Raw genomic sequence first — 19,010 nt, 5'->3', positions numbered from 1 at the left:
CTGCCCAGGTCAGCTTGGTTTTTCCTAAGCTGGATTCCATTCTCTGGCGGGCTTTTTACGCTTCCCTTTCAGTCTCTGGATTTTCTGGCCCTCCTCCACTTTGAGAAACCTGGGGGGGATTACTCCATCCAACCACAATCCACCCCAAGGCAGGCCTCCTCTTTTCCCCACAGCATATTCCTCTTCCCCCATTTTACACTTCAACCCCTCCTGGCAGAGGGAGTGTCCACTGGTCTCCTGCTCTCTCTTCCCAAAACTGGAGGCCTTTTCCCTTCTTTTCAAGACTAACACTAACCTTCACCCCCTTTTCCCACCCTTTGAATCCATTTGCCGTTTTCACAAGTAACCCCATCCTATTACCAATTAAAACCATTGTGTCCTCTACCGTCCAAAACCAGCCCTTGGGGGGACTTTTCCTGGAGGGAATTAGATCATCCTTCTCTTCCACCACAATCCCCTGAACTGGCCCTCCCGCTTAACTTTTCTCGGAGGACTTTTGCAACCTCCAAGACAGGGGAAGGATAGGACGAAACTAAAACATTCTCTGTTAAACCAAACCTTTTGCTTTCTCAACTGTTCTCCAATCCCCCACCCAAACTTTCATAACGCTTGGCAATGGTCCCTTGATCTTTCATATTTCTCAAGTAACTGGCTTTCTACTCTAACCTCTCTTAAACCCGCTTCCAACCAATTCCGATCCCCCAACTTCTTTCATTCCATTTCCTTCTTTACCCCTTTCCAAACAAACCAAAAACTAATCCTTCTTTCTCATTTCCTGCACCGTCCGCCGTACCTCCTTCCCTCCCTTCCCCTCTACCTTTTGCCTTCATCCTGTGCTCTCCAGCCCCCCTTCCCTTCCTCTGGGAAACTCGTTCCCCAACCCTGCTCCAAACTCTGCTGAGGAAAACCCTCTCCTCTACTCTTCTCCCATCCTCTCTGGACTACTCCTTCTGTTCTCTTCCCACATCTCGGGCAGGCTTTGGTCAGGTCCCCTCCCTGCTCCCTGGGCTAAATGGGGGGGAACGCACGCGTGGTAAATAGACCATTCCTTCGGGCAGGCAGAGCGGAAATGGTGGGAAATCCAAAACACCAGACGGGACCTCCTAAACCTATTCAGGGGCCTTCTCCTCTTCCTCTTTTTCATGCTTCCATCTTCTCCAGGCAAAAAAAAGCACTTTTCTTCAAGATAAGATCCAATCTTTCCTTATTTTTTCCAAACCCCAAAACTATTTTTTCCATTTTCTTCTCCCCACCTCTTGGACCCCCCCCAAAGGCCCCTTCCCCCTCCTTTCCCTTTCTGTCCAAGCGACCTTTGTTAAACCACTTGAAAAAAAAGGTTTGATTTTGATATTCGGCTCTTCCTTTTTTCTGAACCTCACCTTTACTCACCGGCTTTGGTCACCCAGGGACACTCCCTTTCCCCCAACCCCCAACACCACTGACCTCCTTCTCCCCCCTCCTCTTTCTTAAGTTGAGTTCCTTACCCCCCTCATTAACCCCTCTGCCCGGGTCCTACCAACCTTCCTCGGACCCTATTCCCCTCAAAAAAACCCCTTCCTTTCAAATATCCGCTTCTTATATTCTTACTGCTTTCTTCCACCCCATTTATTCCAACAACTTTTTCCTCTAACTCGGTTTACTTCCAAAAAAAAACCACTCTCCAATGGGAGGTCAAGAGTAAACCCTCTCCTAAAAGAAAACCCCCCACTCTCCAAACCCCCCATTTTTCTGATGTTTATTAAAACAACAGGGGCCCTTCCTCTCTCCTCCCGTTCCTGTCTAAAAACGCTGAACGCGGCTGTTCTTAAACAACCTTCCTGTTATCTCCATTCAGGAACAAAAACCCTTCTGGATCCGCCAACCCCAGGTCTGGTTTCTAAAAGGGGGGAAAGGTCCACTCAACAGGGCGAAAAACTGCTTCTCCCTTGCTGTCCCCTTCGAGGGAAACTGGGACCCACTGCTAAAGAGCCTCCCCTCTCCCTCTTGTCATTCACCTTCGGGATCTGTCGGCTGCATTCGGACCGGTGAACCCAATCAGGTCCCTCCTTGCCACCTCCTTCAAGAACTTGGAGTTCAGGCTCTGGCCACTTTCCTCTCTAAACCTCATAACCTCAAAGACCGCACCTTTACCAGGGGTAACTTGGGAAGAGGGTCCGGTCCGGACCCCCTTGTCAATTAACTTACAGGGGGGTCCCCTCAGGCCCCTTCTGGTCCCTTGGGTTTCCCCCTCCCTTCTTCCTTCCTTGTACACCAAACCTCGCCTTCGGGGATCCAGTTTTTCATTAAGCTCGCCATGGTTTTTTTTCCCATACCACTGCCTACGCTGATGACACCCAACTAATTCTGTCCTTTCCCCGCTCAGAGGACCCCCCAGGGTCGTCGCCACGCATCTCTGCTTTGGGGTCTTATTCAGACAAATCCCTCTTAGTGGAGTCTTGCTCCAAACCCCCACTCAAGCTCAACCTTTGAACAAGACGAACTGGGCTGCTTTTCCTTCCGGGAAAAGATTGTCCCACTCTTGAACTAACAATCAACATCGGCACCTCTGTTGTTTCCCCGACTCAGACTGCAAGGAATCTGGGTGTGACCCTAGATAACAAACTGTCCTTCACTGCAAATATAGCTGCTAACAACCCGCTGCTGTAGATACACTCTTTACAACATCAGGAGGATACGTCCCCAGCTGACCCAGAAAACAGCGCAGGTTCTGGTCCAGGCTCTCGTCATCTCACGCCTAGACTACTGCAACTCCCTCCTGGCTGGTCTACCTGCTTGTGCCATCCGACCTCTGCAGCTCATCCAGAATGCAGCGGCTCGTCTGGTATTCAACCTTCCTAAATATTCCCACACCACGCCGCGCCTCCGCTCCCTTCACTGGCTTCCGATAACTGCTAGAATCCACTTCAAGACACTGGTACTTGCGTACCATGCTGCGAATGGATCTGGCCCTTCCTACATCCAGGACATGGTTAAACCGTACACCCCAGCACGTGCACTCCGCTCTGCATCAGCCAAACAGCTCGCTGCAGCCGCACTGCGAGGGGGACCCAAGTTCCTATCAGCAAAAACACGTGGGTTTGCTATCCTGGCTCCAAAATGGTGGAATGAGCTCCCCATTGACATCAGGACAGCAGAAAGCTTACACATCTTCTTCAGACTGACAACCCATCTCTTTCGACTCCACTTCGAGCGATAGAATTACTAACAAAGCACTTATATACTAATAAAGGACTGGCTTATCTAAAGCCAGTTGAGTAGCACTTGAACTACTACTTATATGATTGTGTTTTCTTCAAGTTTGTACTTTGTTGGTCGAACGCGCTTATTGTAAGTCGCTTTGGATAAAAGCGTTAGCTAAATGCAATGTAATGTAATGTTTGTGTAATGCTAGATTGAGATCTTGTTTTTCCCACATCAGAAAGTAGCACAACATTACATGAACTGCTACAGATACCTATTACAGTTTATTTTGTATGAATGTATTTCCATATAAATGCTTCCATCTTTGATGAATACTATTGTTTCACTTTTGGTAGAAGGGCAAATAAGGCAAGCAAAGCAGGATCAAACAGAAAGACTGACTGGCAACCCATGAGGGAAAAGAGGATAAAACTGGAACATAATGCATCTCTTAACATAATCTCTGAACCATTCCCTATTTGTTATCAGAATGCAAGGGGATGTATACATTCAAGGCAATAAAATGTTGTCAAAAGCATCTTAACTACTAACCCAAACACATAAAGAAACACTTTTATAAATAGGGTGTTTAGGCGCGTTGGGGGCATCAGCAAATCAAGGGGGGGGGGCGTGAGGGATTTACCTTTTCCTCCATGTGTGGCGTTGACTGTGCAAACAGCAGCAACAGAGAGCAAGCCAGCAAACAGACAGACAGTGATTAGAGAGAGACAAGTGACATGAACATGCCATGACATATGAAAACACACACACACACACACAAGTATTATTTAATTGCTTTTTTAAGATTATTCTTAGTTTCCATTAAGCTGCTCAGCCGTTTGTTAAGAAGTTATGAATCTTGTAAGTCTCATTAATGTTTATTATTCAATCATTATGACCACTATCCTAAGGAAATGATGAGCAAACCATCACAAGTAAACACAGTCCTCTGTTTCTATTGGTTCATACAGACTTTCAGTTTTAGGAAGGAGACAGTTTAGTGGATCGATATTCAAGATACTGTTTAGTGAACATAACAAATGCAGTTCAGCTTCAGTAGCTACAGCAGATGTCTCACTCCTCCTCTCTGTTCGTGCTTATAAATATTCATGACTCATGGGCTGGCCGACTGCTGGATACTGCGAGCCGGAAAAATAAACTTCAGATTTTCTTCTTTTGAATGATTTCCCACAAGGCTGCACAATTTGACAGCAGTGACAAGGTTGTTTTCGAAAAGCTAAATGCCAACAAATATGACTTGGAGCAGAATATTTTGTAGATAAAAACACGATGATAACATCTGTCTTTTTTTAAACAAATATTTGCCTCTGGCTTTAAGGTTATTGGAAATGTTTGGATCACATGAGTCAGAAAAAATCCTACGCATCCTAATCTTATTCCTCAAATAGAATATTATAAGTCAAGCGTATCAGCTGTTCATGTATTTACTGACAAACAAGGACCAGCATCAATGAGCATTTTGAATCATGTGAAGCCTAATACATTCAGGACAAAACATGAAACATCAGCAACAACACAATGGGTGATAGATATACAAACAACCTTTACACACCAACACACACGTTAAAATAACTCACGTTCGTCCACAGCCCGTGCCTTCTGATTGGCTGTTGCTCCCCGCCTGCTGCATTTTGGACCGCTCTATGTGCTCGACGTATGTCTGGATCATCTGAGATACACAATGACAAACAAAAAGGGAACATGTGAGAAGAAAAGGAGAGGAAAGTTATATGTTTAGGACATGGACAAGAAAGCATCAGAGATATTCCTGGATGGGTAAGTAAAGAAGTTTGGATAATATACATTAATAATAGTCTAATATTTTGATAACGCCAAGGACCATGGGATTCTTAATCTCAAAGGGACCACACTTGGGCTTTTGCATATTGCTGTTTATTTAATACAAAACACACGAAGGTGGTAATGGTGACCCTTATTGAATTACCTTTTGTTCTGTATTGTGTTTCTGTACTTTCCAGGAAAACCAATAATATATGAATAGTTGTTGTGACAGATAATCAATAAGACTAACAAACATGTCTGCACTTGCTTTCTAAGATGAAATCAATGGCTGCCTGGAATGTAAAATGGAGCAATAGGTTTCAGGGTGGTCATTATAGCAGGAATCAAATTGGCATTAGTTAACAGGCATGTGTCTTCGGTTGAGTTTGTAGATATAACAATGGGAATGTTCAAGATGAAGCTAAGATGAATGCGTTGAGACTCCAGTTGTGAAGTTGAATGTTGCCCTCACCTCAGTGTGGCGCTGGTGCAGAGCGTTGTACTCTTTCTTCATGTCTGATTCTCGCTCCTCCAACCGCACGACTGGGAGACAGAGATAGAAAACAGTTTAGAAAAGAGTACGGATTATAATAGTTGGAGCAAAGACTTACCAGGGAGTATTTTCTAAGTTACTATTCAAGCTAACTTGCAGTAAACCACTGGGAATCCTGACAGCATCAAATAAGAAAACATGACATGCCAATCCCAGAGGAGATTGCAAAAATAGGCTTTATGATAATCAAAATCTGAATCAAATACTTAATTTGTCCCGAGGGGAACTGGGGCTTCATGACAGTTTATTTAACTCAATTTAACAGTGACATTAAATAAAAGATAAAAATGTACAATTCACAATGTGTTTTGGGTTTTTTCCATAAAGATACAGATGTTGGGTAATTTCCCAGAAAACCAACTATATCCTGAAATCCATGAAGATATGAAATGATCTACATCAGGATAGAAGGTTTTGGTCATACTCCCCAGACCTAGCTAAAGGCCATGAGTCACAACTGGATGTTTTTGTTTATATTCTCGTTGTGTTATGTGTAAGGATCAACTTGGACCTGACTATAGCTCTCAACTCTAACAGAGACACCCGTGAAGAAACAGTCACATGTGCTGCACGTTCATTAAATTGTAAGAACACAGACGTTATCAGCTGGGATGTTTTCCCACTCACTCTGGTCGGAGTAGTTCTTTGATTTGAGCTCCTGCTGTTTGGACTGCAGCTCCAGAAACTCCACCTGCACCTGCAGATCCTTCTTCTCAGCTTCCAACGCATCTTCAAATTCAATGAATTTCTAAAAAGGAGGAAACGGGAACAAAGATGTGTAAAACAGCTGGGAATACATTCATAAACTGCACCAAAGATGATTAGATTACATGTTGGTTCAATATGGAAAGAAACACCAGACTAAGATTAGGGCTACTATGCTTTTGGCTAATAGACAGCATGTACTGTAATAATAGAATTGTTGAGAGTTAATAAGTAAAAGAAAAAGTGTTTTCAATATACAGTAAATCATTCTTTTAAAGCTTTTGTCTCTTGGAGAAAGGTTTTAGCAGCCCTATAAAATACCTCAGCTGGTTATACAGTGTAAACATAAACTCTGTGGCTGAGCAATGTTCAAACACAGAGCAGTCTACTTCCATTTCCCTGTTTGTTTTTGTTCTTTTTTATTATAAAACTCTTCACAATGTCCTCCTTTTTTCAGTTCAGCAGTCCACAAAGTCTTAACACTGTAATCCTCTGACTGAAGGGCGACTATTCAACCAGGACCCTGCAGCAGATATTCAATGCACACAAAGGCACTTGCTATAATATAAAGACCTTCAGTTTGACACAGAAACTAATATTGATATCCGGCAGACAACACTCCCACTACTTGTTGGTCATATGCAGAGTGGATTTAAGCAGGAAATGAACCAATTAATCCTTTCTGCTGCTGATTGTATCTGACTCTGAGGGTGATAGGTTGGAGAGATCTTACTCTTCTTGCAGGCTTATTAAAAAAGCCAGGTTTGTAGAGCAAGTCAACCTAATGACAAAAACACGACTCAATCAAAGGTCAATTTGCATGTTATTATAAACTGACAAGCTAAATAAACACCCGTCTGTAGATACTGTGTTGTTTTGTGAGCATTTGCTACCAATGTAATAACTGAAAAACAAGTATGTGAAATAAACCACCTGACTACACAAACAATTGGATTTTCCATCTTTTTTTAACATGAAATACTCATATATGATGAGCAGCATAGTGTTATGTAGTGCCTTACACAAAAACAATGACTAATTCAAACAAAGTAAGCAGCAGGAAAGGGTTTCTGCTTGTATTACATTACATGTTACTTGTTAGACGCTTTTATCCAAAGCAACTTACATACTCAATACTGTGGGCAATCCCCACAGGAGCAATTTGGGGTGAAGTGTCTCAGGGACACAACGACATGCTGACAGCAGTGGGGTTTGAACCTGTGACCCCCTGATCCCAACACCAGCGCACTAATCTAATGCGCCACACACCTCCCCTATTAGGTGTATTTATTAAAATGATGGGTACCACTTTACAATAAGACTACCCTTATCAAGGGTTTACCAATAGTTTGTAATTCATTTATTAATTAGGTTGTGAACACTTTATTAATCATTAATAAGCTTTTATAAGACATGAGATAAACCGGTTGCTTGCCAAAATTGTGAGCCCAGNTCCCTGCTGTACAGACCGACGTTAACAGCAGCCCTGTCTGTGCACACGGAGACCGACTCTGTCGTCCGGCGATCTAACCGCCTTCTGGAAAAGCTTCACAAGTACGTCGGTACGCAAATGCGCTTTGTGACACAAGTGACTGTACGCATTTCAGATTGTTGCCGCGCATGCATACCTACGTACCACTTATGTACCCCTGCTTATAAAGGGTTTACCAATAGTTTGTAATTCATTTATTAATTAGGTTGTGAACACTTTATAAATCATTAATAAGCTTTTATAAGACATGAGATAAACCGGTTGCTTGCCAAAATTGTGAGCCCACATTTATCTGTACTGCTAAGCCTTATTAGAAATGGTAGTAACTCATTAATAAATGGGAATGTGTTTTACACTTTACAATAAGGCTCCCTTTTGGCAGTTATAAATTGTTAGTAACTCATAAATAAATGGTCATAAAGAGATGCCAAGAAACATAAAGATGGAAGGGGGGAGAATCAACTCAGTGAACAACAGATACCAAGGATGCTGGCTGATGAAGAAGACGAAGTAAGCTAGGTAGCCAATGTAAGGCTTAGTCATCTTGCCAAATAGTGAGCCTGTGTTGATGTATGAAAACTGTTAGAACTGGTTTATAAATGGTTCTTAAGGATTAATAAAGTGTTCACAACCTAATTAATAACCCTTTATGAATCCTTTATAAGTGTAGTCTTATTGTAAAGTGGTACCAAATGATGTAATGACCTACTTAAAATGGCCTAAAACTAGGCACCATCACAATGCTTTTCAGTAGCTCTACCTTCAGAGCATCCTGTCCTGCCTAAAATAACACTCTTTAAATGCCTTCTCTCATCTCTCTACTATTATAACATTTAAGAGTTACAGCGTACATAATGTATGACTAGATTCTTTAAAAACATATTGATGCATTTACCCATAGGATATTTGAGTTATGCAAACATTAAATACACAGGTAGAATACTTTAAATGTGTATTTATAGGGTGGAATCCAGTTTGAATAAGTGATTAGGAAACCTTGTGATGACAGAGTAAACATAATGTGCTTCCCTGAGGAACTGTAGCTAAATGCATTTGACTGTAATGTTGTCACACCTCCAGATATTTACACCGTGTACTTCCTGAGATACAGGGAGAAAAGGCTTTAGCATGTGTCTATGTTTAAAATACGTTCAAGTTCTCAAGTCACATGTCAAGATGCATGTTAGGTGACCTAATCTGCAGGCCAAGAATTAAAGTAGGGCTGCAAGAAAAGGTTATTTTCTAAATTAATTAATCTAATGATTTTTTCCTCAATGACTTGACATTTTATGAAACAGTGCAAAAAAGTCAATCCCACTTTCTTAAGAGCAAAAGTCATGTCTTTAAGTGTTCTCTGAAGACCATGAGATTTTCACACAGAAAAGCAGGAATTCTTCTATTTCAGAGGCTGAAAAAAACAAAACTGTTTCTACCTTTTTTGAACGACAACAACTAATCCAATGTCTAAATTGTTGGCGGTTATATTTGGGTCGATTGAATAATCAATAAATCATTGCAGCTCTCGATTGAAGCGGATTAGTTCAAAACAGTTATCTATGAACTGCTCACAATAGTAAATCCATTCATAGACAGCACGTTAGGAGAATAGTGAGAGGCAGATTATCAACGTTACTGTCATCACACTTTGATACAGAGTGATGGATCGTTCCAGAAGGCGGCCCCAGACAAACAAGGCAGGAAACAACAAGGAGGATGCTACAAAATGGCTGAATTTGTTAACGTGGCTGTAGTAACTGTAATGCTGGTTGTGCTAGTGAAGGCTGCGTGATAAGCAGACTGTGGCTTTGTTTACCATTAGCTCGAGTCGAACAACCTTGTAATATGAGCCGCTTTCTGCTCGTCTTGTGGAAGGGAGGGTTATTGTCAGGCTCTGAGATTTTCCGTCACACTCTTTTCTTTGTTATTCTCCTGCTGTCAGATCTGGCCTGTGCTTTAACTCGCTCTTACTGCAGCTTTCCAACCGTCAATCTCTTTCTCTGTTTCTGATTTTGTTGTTCCGTCTCTGCTCATCATAAACACAAATCAGGTTACAGTGCCAGACTCCCTCAGTGTGCTATGTGTACTATTGATTTCCTATGTTACCCCACCCCTCACTACTGTCCCATCCCCCATTATACCCCTGTGAGAGTCTGACAAAACTGTCTCTCTGTTTATTTGTTCCATTGAAATGTATAACCTAATGTAATGTAATTGACTTCTCTCACTGGCTGCTAACATAATCTTAGAGAGTTCAGAAAACAGAAGATCAAGAAACAATCAAATACACTTGACCATAAAGAGATCACTAGATTATAACCGAGTCAATTGCTACCTTTTAAAATGCAGAAGATATTAATAAGTCTAGGACTGAGAAAAATGGGATCATCTTCACGGATATGATTCAGGATATTAGAGCTTTAAATCAAATGTAAAATTACTATGGTGTGATTTTTGCCAGGATCTGTACAAAAAGAATGTTTTTTGATCACTCTTAAAAATAATATTTGGATACCAAGACATCTCTGCAGCACCATAATACTATATTCTAAATGGTATTATGGTAAAAAATGTTGTCTTAAACACATATTGTGCCGCCTGTGATTTAGATAACAAACTACTTAATGGTCTCAATAAAATATAATGACAACGCTTATCATTTAATAGGTGTGGGTGCAATTTAAAAAACAACTTTTGGTGAAGGCATTAAAATAGTAAAAGAATATAAATATACGCTATATGTAAGACACTTTAACACCAACTGCCTCAGAGCCTCTGTCAGTCAGAGTAACAAAACAGCCTACAACTCTGCATCAATCTCACCACAACCTTCACTCGATAGAGAACATAAGTAATAAAGATCTAATTGATAATGCAAAGTGTATCATTATTATAAAAAGGGGAATGTTGTGGACATGTCTGTCACATATGAAGTTTCAAATCTGGTCTGGTGAGTGGAAATGTATCATTCGTTGGGAAAAAGACAAGGGAAGCAGGCAGGCAACTGAGTTAAGGTTATTAACTGAGATAAACAGTGTCATATTCAAGACCTTGGCAGAGATGAAGTCTGCTTTGAAGCATGTTTTATCATTGAGGCTTTTACCAGCATTACATCTTGTGTTGTTTAACAAAGAAAGGATAGCTCTTCCAACAGCACATTGTCTGATTTAGACCCTTTAGATTTCTATATCAAAGTACAGAAAGTATTGTTAAAGATTATTTCATCACCAGCAAGTTATCACAAAGACACTTTCAGTTGAAGTTTAAGTCACTATTTAGTAAAACAAAACATGTCTTGACCTGTTGGCATCTGTCAATTAAAATAGCTTCAGCTGGCTCAGCTCCTAACAACGCAACTACATTTCTTTAATACTATGACATTAAAATAAGCTTAAATATCCTAACCCTGAAATGTTAACACACCAAGAGAGTCCTCTCCTCATTAACAGCTTAAAGTGAAAACAAACTAGATAAGCGCCACAGGGAGGAAGCACAGTGTCGGGAGAGCAGATGATGAAAGCTGAGCTAAGCTGAGGCTAGCAGGGCTGCAGACAGTGATATGCTGAGGCCTCTTTGGATGGGAGGAGGATTAAAGTTGCTTTATGAAAACCTGCCGGATCCCACGGCTGCTGTTACACCGGTCAGAGAGGTGGAAACGATTTGCTGGAGGTGGAGCTTGGCCGGTAATGTAATAGCTCTGTATTGATGTCCACTTTTGTTGTTCTTGTCCCTGTTCTTGCTGTGGTTTTTTTAGTGTAAACGCCCACTGAGTTGTGCTTAAACATGTCCTCTGTCAGAGCTGTGCAGACTGCCCCTTTTTCACCATGTAGTGTTTCTACGCTATCATGTCCTTACTTGGTGTTCTGTTTGCATATTGTGTGCTCAGGCATTTGCATATATACTTTAACTGTACAAAGTGTCACCTCGGACCTTACAAAGGGCACTAAAAAGGAGACTAATTTCGTTTATTTTATTTAAAAAGTGAGATTTGTATTGTATATTGGTCATATTTTGTGTTGGCATTATGGTGTGCAGAAGTGGAAATACTGTTAGGAGTAAGTTGTAGTAACAATAGGGAAGGTAGTAAGTTGTAGTAACAATGGGGAAGGTAGTATTTGCAGCTGCAGTTGTTGTGACAGCAATACCTGTCAAAGTAAAAACTGAACAAGGTCCAAAAATACTACAGTGGTATTAGCAAACCTAGTAGTATATGAGTAGTTGTTATAGTAAATACAAATGCTGTTGTCCATACATATTAATAGGTTTTCATGACAGTGTGTACTTGTACTGCATATATTTACTCCACTGCAACAGATTTCTTGTTAAACATTCCTTTGTCTGTAGTGACTTCACATTGACCTGCACATCTTGACATGTATGATATTACTAGAAAGCAGGTTTGGAATAGCATGATTTTGTCTAAATAATTTGTATTTTGCAGGATGTTTGATTTTGAATTACCACACTTAAAACCTAGCACTGATAACAGCTCAACAAAAACAAACGTGTAATGGTAATTTAAACAGAACAGGTAATGTCTGGTCTTCCTTTTTTAGAAAAAGAAAGTACATTTTCTAATGGGTGAGCCTAGTTATAAGCAGTTCTACTAAAACCCAATATAAGTCTATATAGGGGTATAGATTGTATTTCTAAGAGCTTCATAGAAGTCACTGCTGCTGCTGCTGCACATTGGTCATTGGTCTGCTGCTGCTGCACATAGGTCAGCAGTGTCTGCAGTACATTGACACTAAAAATAATCTGCTGTCACAGCCCTAAACATGAGTCACATGTCTGGTGAGGCAGTTCAGACAGGGCACCGTGACACAGGGAGGATGCAGCGTGAAGCTGGACGTGATGGAGCGGGCAGAGGCCCATCGGAGCCGGGGGAGTGACTCACCTCTTCCGCCTGTTTCCTCAGCGCTTTCTCCCTCTCGTACTGGGTAATGAGCTGCTCGTTGTCCTCCTTCAGCAACTCCAGCTCCACCTCATGCTCCTGGTTCTCCGTCAGCACCCCGTCCAGGTTCTCCAGGACGTTCACCACCAGCGGCATCAGCTCCTTCACCACCTCCTCGTCATAGCTGCGGATCAGCCTCTCAAACTCCCGGTAGATGCTGTTGGCCAGGCCCGACACCCGCTCCGACATCACGGACCCGGAGCCGTAGTCGTCCTGGTACACCACCTCGTCTATCTGTAGCTCCATCATCTTGGCAGCTGGAACCGGCTTCTGTTTTCCAGATGAGGAGGCTCAACAGTTTTTTCAGGCCTGTCAAAAGGTTTTGGATCCTCTTATGCAGAAAAAGGTGGATTCAATCAGTGTTTCCTTAAAATAAAGCCCACCAACCCTATGTCATGTTGCAGCATGCACTGATTCACTGAAGGAAGCCTGGCTGTTGCTGTGTGTAACGGCGCATAACCTTGAAATTACTGGCTCTAATATTTTGATGTAAAGAGGCCCCCCTCATCCACACCTCCAGACGCGGCCCGGCTATTCCTCTCCCCCCGCAGACAGCGTGGTATCCGGGGAGCAGAGGGCGTGTAGAGCAGCCTGTGGATCGGCCCTCGTTGAGCCCATGCCGAGAAATGAAATGTCGATGATATTGCACCTGCCTCTCAGCAGCCGCAGCCATGGACCCCGGCCATTGCTGACAAGGGAAATAAATAAATAAATATATTAATAAATAATCTCCCGATCCCCACTGACGCCCGATCCGCAACTATAATAACACCGTGTCCTCCATGTTTTATTCCCCTTCCTTCCTGCGGGCGGCCGATGGCCAGGCTCGGGCGGTGATGGTGATGTCTCCCAATGGGAGAGGCTCTCCTGCCTTCAGATGCAGGAGCCAGCTGACCGACTGACGTCACCCCGTCTGCATTGAGCAAGCGGACGAAGTGCGTCAAGTCAGGGGGACTGAACCGGATGTCAGCTTCACGCTTTCAAAATTAGACAATTATATCTGACTGAGACCAATACATTCAAAACATTGCTTTCTCCCCGTCGGGCCGTTCATAGGCAGTCCAGAAGGACATAGGGATTGAAATATAATATTTATTCTAAGCTCATGCACTTTCCTACTCTTTGCACTTTCTGGGTGAATGCAAACTGCATTGTGTTGTACTTTGTGCATTGACAATACAATTGTAATCTAATCTTATCTCATAAAGGAAAATAAAATGATATTCAAAATATAAAATAAACTTTGATTGGTGCAGCGGTAGGTCAGTCTTTAGAGACTTGTCTTGAGAGCAGAAGGGTCAACGGGTTAAGTCCATATCGATAAAGGTACAGAGTGTGGATTGGTATCTGAAGAGGTGTCAGTTCACCTCATTAACTGCCAAGCTGTCTTTTAGCAAGGCATCGAACCCTGGAGCTATAAAACATGGCAGCTTCTTTGATCCATGCATTTGTATTCAGGTCTAATGTGTATACGACCTATGCATTTGGGTATCTTTATTTATATGAAAACTGATTTCCCCCTTGTGGTATTAAAAAAGTGGCTTCTCTTTCCCCATCTCTACATGGGTTAGGGTTAGGGTTATGCTCTGGTGGTGGCTTTCTGCAGTTATGTGATGATATTATGTGATGTTTTGGTCATGCTCATCTCAGTTTAGAGACCACATATTTAATACAAAGACTAGTAATACTTAAGTAAGTTAGTAAAAAACGTAGGCACTTACATGGCAGCCATGGCATTTAAATGGCTTCATTAATACAGTCCTCTCTCCTACATTCAGCACTAACTTTAGGATCAAGTAGCCTATTGTATATACTTACAGCTTAATACTAAACCCAATACCTACATGTTTAGTCTCTAATGATTAGTCTCCCAAAAAAATTAAATGTCAACATATTTCTCGAATGTATTTGTTCACATATATTTTTAACTGTTATTCCCCATAATAGTAAATAAATATCCAATTTTCATAGAAATACTGAGGACATGACCTCAGTACCCTGTCTCTGGAAGGCCTGCTTTACAGTCCCCAGCTTGACGGTAGTTTTATTTTGGAAGTTGAAAACCGGAAGTGGTGTTGTCTTCATATTCCACTTTACCAAAGACCGCAGCAGTACCTGCTGGTGCTACAATGTAATAATAATGACAATGCATTCTCTATTTAAAACATTTGTTCTTAACCTAACACTGGCAACACAAAGTATATTTTTTATTTAAAATATTTTAAAGTTGTGTTTTCAAAGGATTAGTGCTCAGCTGGTTATAGAAAACCCCCGTCTAGTTCATGAATCATCTGTATTGAAGATGTTGCTTAATTAAGTAGGCTATGCACATCTTGTCTCAAGGGGTCAGTATATGAGAACTATACACACATGTGTATTAATACCAGAGGAAACAGCTCTGTTGATACAAAGTAATTTCTAAGTTTTGTTCTGCAGTAAATAGGGACAAAAGTGCATCATGTAAAACAGAATCTACCTTGCATTCAAAAGGCGTCAAATGCCAAAAAATAAATATGAAATCTACTGAGATTATCTATAACTAACTTCAGTAAAATAAGAAATATTAGGAGAGTGCAGATAGAGAAACTGGGAGACCATATCAAATTAAAATAACGGACAGTTTGGACTGATAGTGGACTAATTATATCTCCTCAGTGAAACACCGTTTCCCCATCCATCTGAATACAATTCAAAATATCCTCAGAAAAGGGACTCACCTTCATATTTTTTCCCATTGACAAGACAAGATGTAAGAATTCAGCTTTCCATGGTCAGAACTTTATCATGCACTTCACTCTGCAAGAGAGATGGAAAGAGTAACGCAATTGTCATGCCGTATTAATTTAAAGCAAATATAATCGCAATAAGTGTCTCACAAAAAGGCTGATAAGGATCTTCTTCTGAAGTGTGTGCATTACATTTGGTCATTGCCCTACTTGCTTTAATATATTTGCAAATGAAGACTGTTGTACACAGTGGCGTAACTATCAACGGTGTAGCCGGTGCAACGCACCGGGGCCCAGAGGCCAATGCAGTCTTCAAAGTAACCAAGCAACCTAAATGAATTTGTAATTTGTCTGTCCAATGACCTTGCTCCCTTAAAGTTTCATGTCATGCGATACCTAAGCGAACCGTTTAATCAACCTGTACTGTACTGCAGCTAGCAGCAGCAAGTTCGGCAGCATTATTATGTAATAGCTTGCATTTATAATGTACAGCAAACCAAAGCACAAGAGCGGCACTCAAAAGAGAAAGGACAAGAGAGAGTGTATGTCCGTGAGTGTGTGAGTGCATCAGTGTGCGCTTATGTTTGGGGCGATGGGGGGGGGGGCCCGAAAACAATATTTGCACCGGGGCCAATCACAACCTTTTTACGCCACTGGTTGTACAAGATTAATATTATGATCAACGGGTAAGAAAGAAATGCCTTAAAACAAGAAGTAAGGTAACAGCCTCAAGACCCCAGAGATAGAACAGCAAAGGACGTATGAAACCACCCCCAGACTATAAAAAAGGGTGAGGAGTTGAGGGAGAATATCTTCCTCTTGAACTTTCTTTCAGTCAGACAAGTGCAGCTTGGGCCATTGTCTGCGGTAGAGAGGGTTAACAATGGAGACAAAAACTGGTCAATGAAGCATAACAACTGTAGAGAAAAGGCCCGCAGCTCCGAAGCATCTTAACTACCGCATACATAAAAACTATACCCAACTGCAACAAAATATAAACATAGTAAATACTTGACAACACTCTGGAATCTGGAAAATGCAAAAGCTTCAGTTGTTCTTATTCACTTCAGTAGGTGGCAGTGAAATACTGACAATTTTTACACATTTCACTTTTCATCAGTTTTTCCTTCAGAGGCTTACAGCAGATGCTGGGTGGTCCTCTGACACCAACAAGTGGTTTGAGGTTCAGACATAATACTGCTTGGTATTGCACTAAAAGGAGAGAAAAAACATGTTAACTTACGTGAACTTGGATGAAAGTTGTTTGAGTTGAGAAACTAAAAACAAGCATCTGGTTTTCTTAGCATCATATTACTGCATTTTCTTGGTCAACTATTATAGTAAGTTCCTCATTTATAACATGTTGCATTTCATTTGCACCTGTCCCAATAGTCCTAACTGAGATAAACACACTACGTGGCTTCGTTACAGGACTTCTTCAGAAAATCTGGCCAGAAGTTAGACTCAAGGAATTTAGGATGTCCCAGCTCCTGTTTTCCTCCTGCCAAAGATTCACAGTGTGCTCAACATCAGTATACACATCTTAAAGTCTTAGCATACATAGTGAGGTAAACTGACGGCAGGTCCAGGACCTGAGCAGCCTTTATAACAATCAGGTTAGTCTAGTATGGATCACTCGTCCGATGTTGTTATAGCTTAAAATGCACCACATGCCATTCTGTAACTCAGCCAACTTAGACACGAGTTGTTTGTCGTCTTGCTCTGGAATGCATAGTTAAAATGGTTGAGGAAGTTATGCAATTTCCTACAGTTGTCATCATACCTTACTAAAAAAAAAAACAAGAGTCATTCTTCCCCACCATTGTGAGCACAATGGGATGTGGAGCGTGATATTTTAATTTCAAGGCTGACATCATGTTTAAGTCAGTCATTTTTTGTTCTGCCTGCTGAGTCTGGCCTTCATTTCAGGAAATGTGTGTTCGAGAATCTTCCTTCTTTAAGGCTGCAGGGCATCATAGAAATAGGACTAATACTTGTGTACTCACATGAACTAACTTTTTATTTGTCTGTCCTTAGTCTGTTGCTTAAGGGAGGAAATGAAAAAAAGGACTGCAGATTTAGATGTGTAGTTTCAAACCTAAAACTACATTTTTCTACAGTGCATTTAGTAAAACACAAAGGGGCCATTTTCTGTCTTAGAACAAGCAGTTTCCACAGTGCTGCCAAAAGGCAAATCTGGACAAAGGTATCAGTGATTCAAGAATATACTAATTTATAAGATGAGGCTTAGTTTAAATGTCACATGTACACTTATCCAGGCAAACATTCAACAAGCTATGCACATAATTTCCATACCATTGTAATTCAGTTAGTACGCCTTTTAAACTTGCCATTACTACATTTCAATAAGAAGTTTTCGAGCTAGGTGTTTAGAAAGTAAACAAAAGAGGCAAACTTTAAATGCAAAACAACAGTTTTATTTGCGATACACAGGATTTCTTCTTCTGCTGTGCTCATTGCCTGCCAGGCACATCAACACTTGGGGGCAGGCTGGCACCAGAATACCATGAATGTGCATCATGAGGTGGGTAAGAGGAGATTATAACTGAGCCCACCTGGACTCAGGTAGGCCGCGCGATTGTCCAGAGTTCACTTGTGTTCAGCCGTTTTAATTTAAAACATAAACAGAGGCCTACCCCAAGCTGAAAAAGGCATGTTCTCACAGCAAGCAATGAGGACCAAGCAGAAAAGTACCAGCACAACACATCCGCATACAATCAAAATGGAATTTTCTTTACGGAAGCAGAAACATTTGGGAGCAAACAATAGCATTCATCTTGGTTTTAAGTTCAATTGTTTGGCATCTATCCCTGAACAGAGTGTGTGCTCTGACAGCAGGTGTTTAATGTTGGACACAGAACATATTGAGAATGAAGAGAGATGAAACCGTTCTGAACTAAAATAAGGCTACGATTATACAAGCATGAATTGTAGTTCAACACGTATTATTTTGTCAAGCCAAAAAAATGTTTTATGTCATCCAAATATAATAAGGCAACCCATTAGAAGTTGGCACTAGTGGAACTCCCTGAAACATTTTAAATTGGCGTGGTCTGGTTAACCCCTCCTGATCGAACTCCGACACTTTCAGGATTAAAAAATAACCCCGATATTTGGGCGAATGTCTGCTTTAAATGTTTACGCAAAGATTTTGGTTACATCAAATAATATTGAATCTACGTCTTTAAAGCTGAACATTGTACGAGCTTTCAATGTCTTAACCATTCTTGAGATGCGAAATTGTTTTCCAAATGTCACACTATATTTAGAAAACACAGAAAAGAGTAACTGCACTAATGAGATTGAACAGTGTCACTGTGGAGGTGATTAGGTCTTGGCTAGACTGTTGATTGAATGGTTGCAGGTTTCATTTAGGAAGAATTAGACCAAAAGCTGGAAGCCAGCAAAACAACTGAAAGTGCAACAAGTTGAGGACATAATATCTGGAGAGAGGATTGCTCTGTTTGGATGTACAGGTGAAGTAACCACGGGGAAAGGGGTGATGGAATGAGAGAGATTAACAGAGGAACTGAAAAGAAGTGTATGGACAGTGAGAGGGAGGAGGGTGTGTTCAGCTCA

At 41.3% G+C, this 19,010-nt stretch overlaps 1 protein-coding gene across 1 annotated transcript in view; it reads right to left on the bottom strand.

Moving 5' to 3' along the window:
- Positions 1-13,618, bottom strand: part of mapk8ip3 (mitogen-activated protein kinase 8 interacting protein 3) — a 46,842-nt gene extending 33,224 nt beyond the window's left edge. Inside the window, exons 1-4 of the mRNA XM_010768013.1 lie at positions 12,628-13,618; positions 6,164-6,284; positions 5,456-5,526; positions 4,779-4,870 (exon numbers count right to left, since the gene is read on the bottom strand). Of these exons, the coding sequence (XP_010766315.1) occupies positions 4,779-4,870; positions 5,456-5,526; positions 6,164-6,284; positions 12,628-12,933 (590 nt within the window). The 5' untranslated portion in view covers positions 12,934-13,618. The remainder of the gene's footprint in view (positions 1-4,778; positions 4,871-5,455; positions 5,527-6,163; positions 6,285-12,627) is intronic.
- Positions 13,619-19,010: the final 5,392 nt, after the last annotated feature.

Source organism: Notothenia coriiceps, unplaced genomic scaffold (assembly GCF_000735185.1).
Source record: "Notothenia coriiceps isolate Sejong01 unplaced genomic scaffold, NC01 NC01_scaffold00004988, whole genome shotgun sequence".
Lineage (NCBI taxonomy): Eukaryota > Metazoa > Chordata > Actinopteri > Perciformes > Nototheniidae > Notothenia > Notothenia coriiceps.
This window is presented reverse-complemented; position numbering and strand designations above follow the sequence as displayed.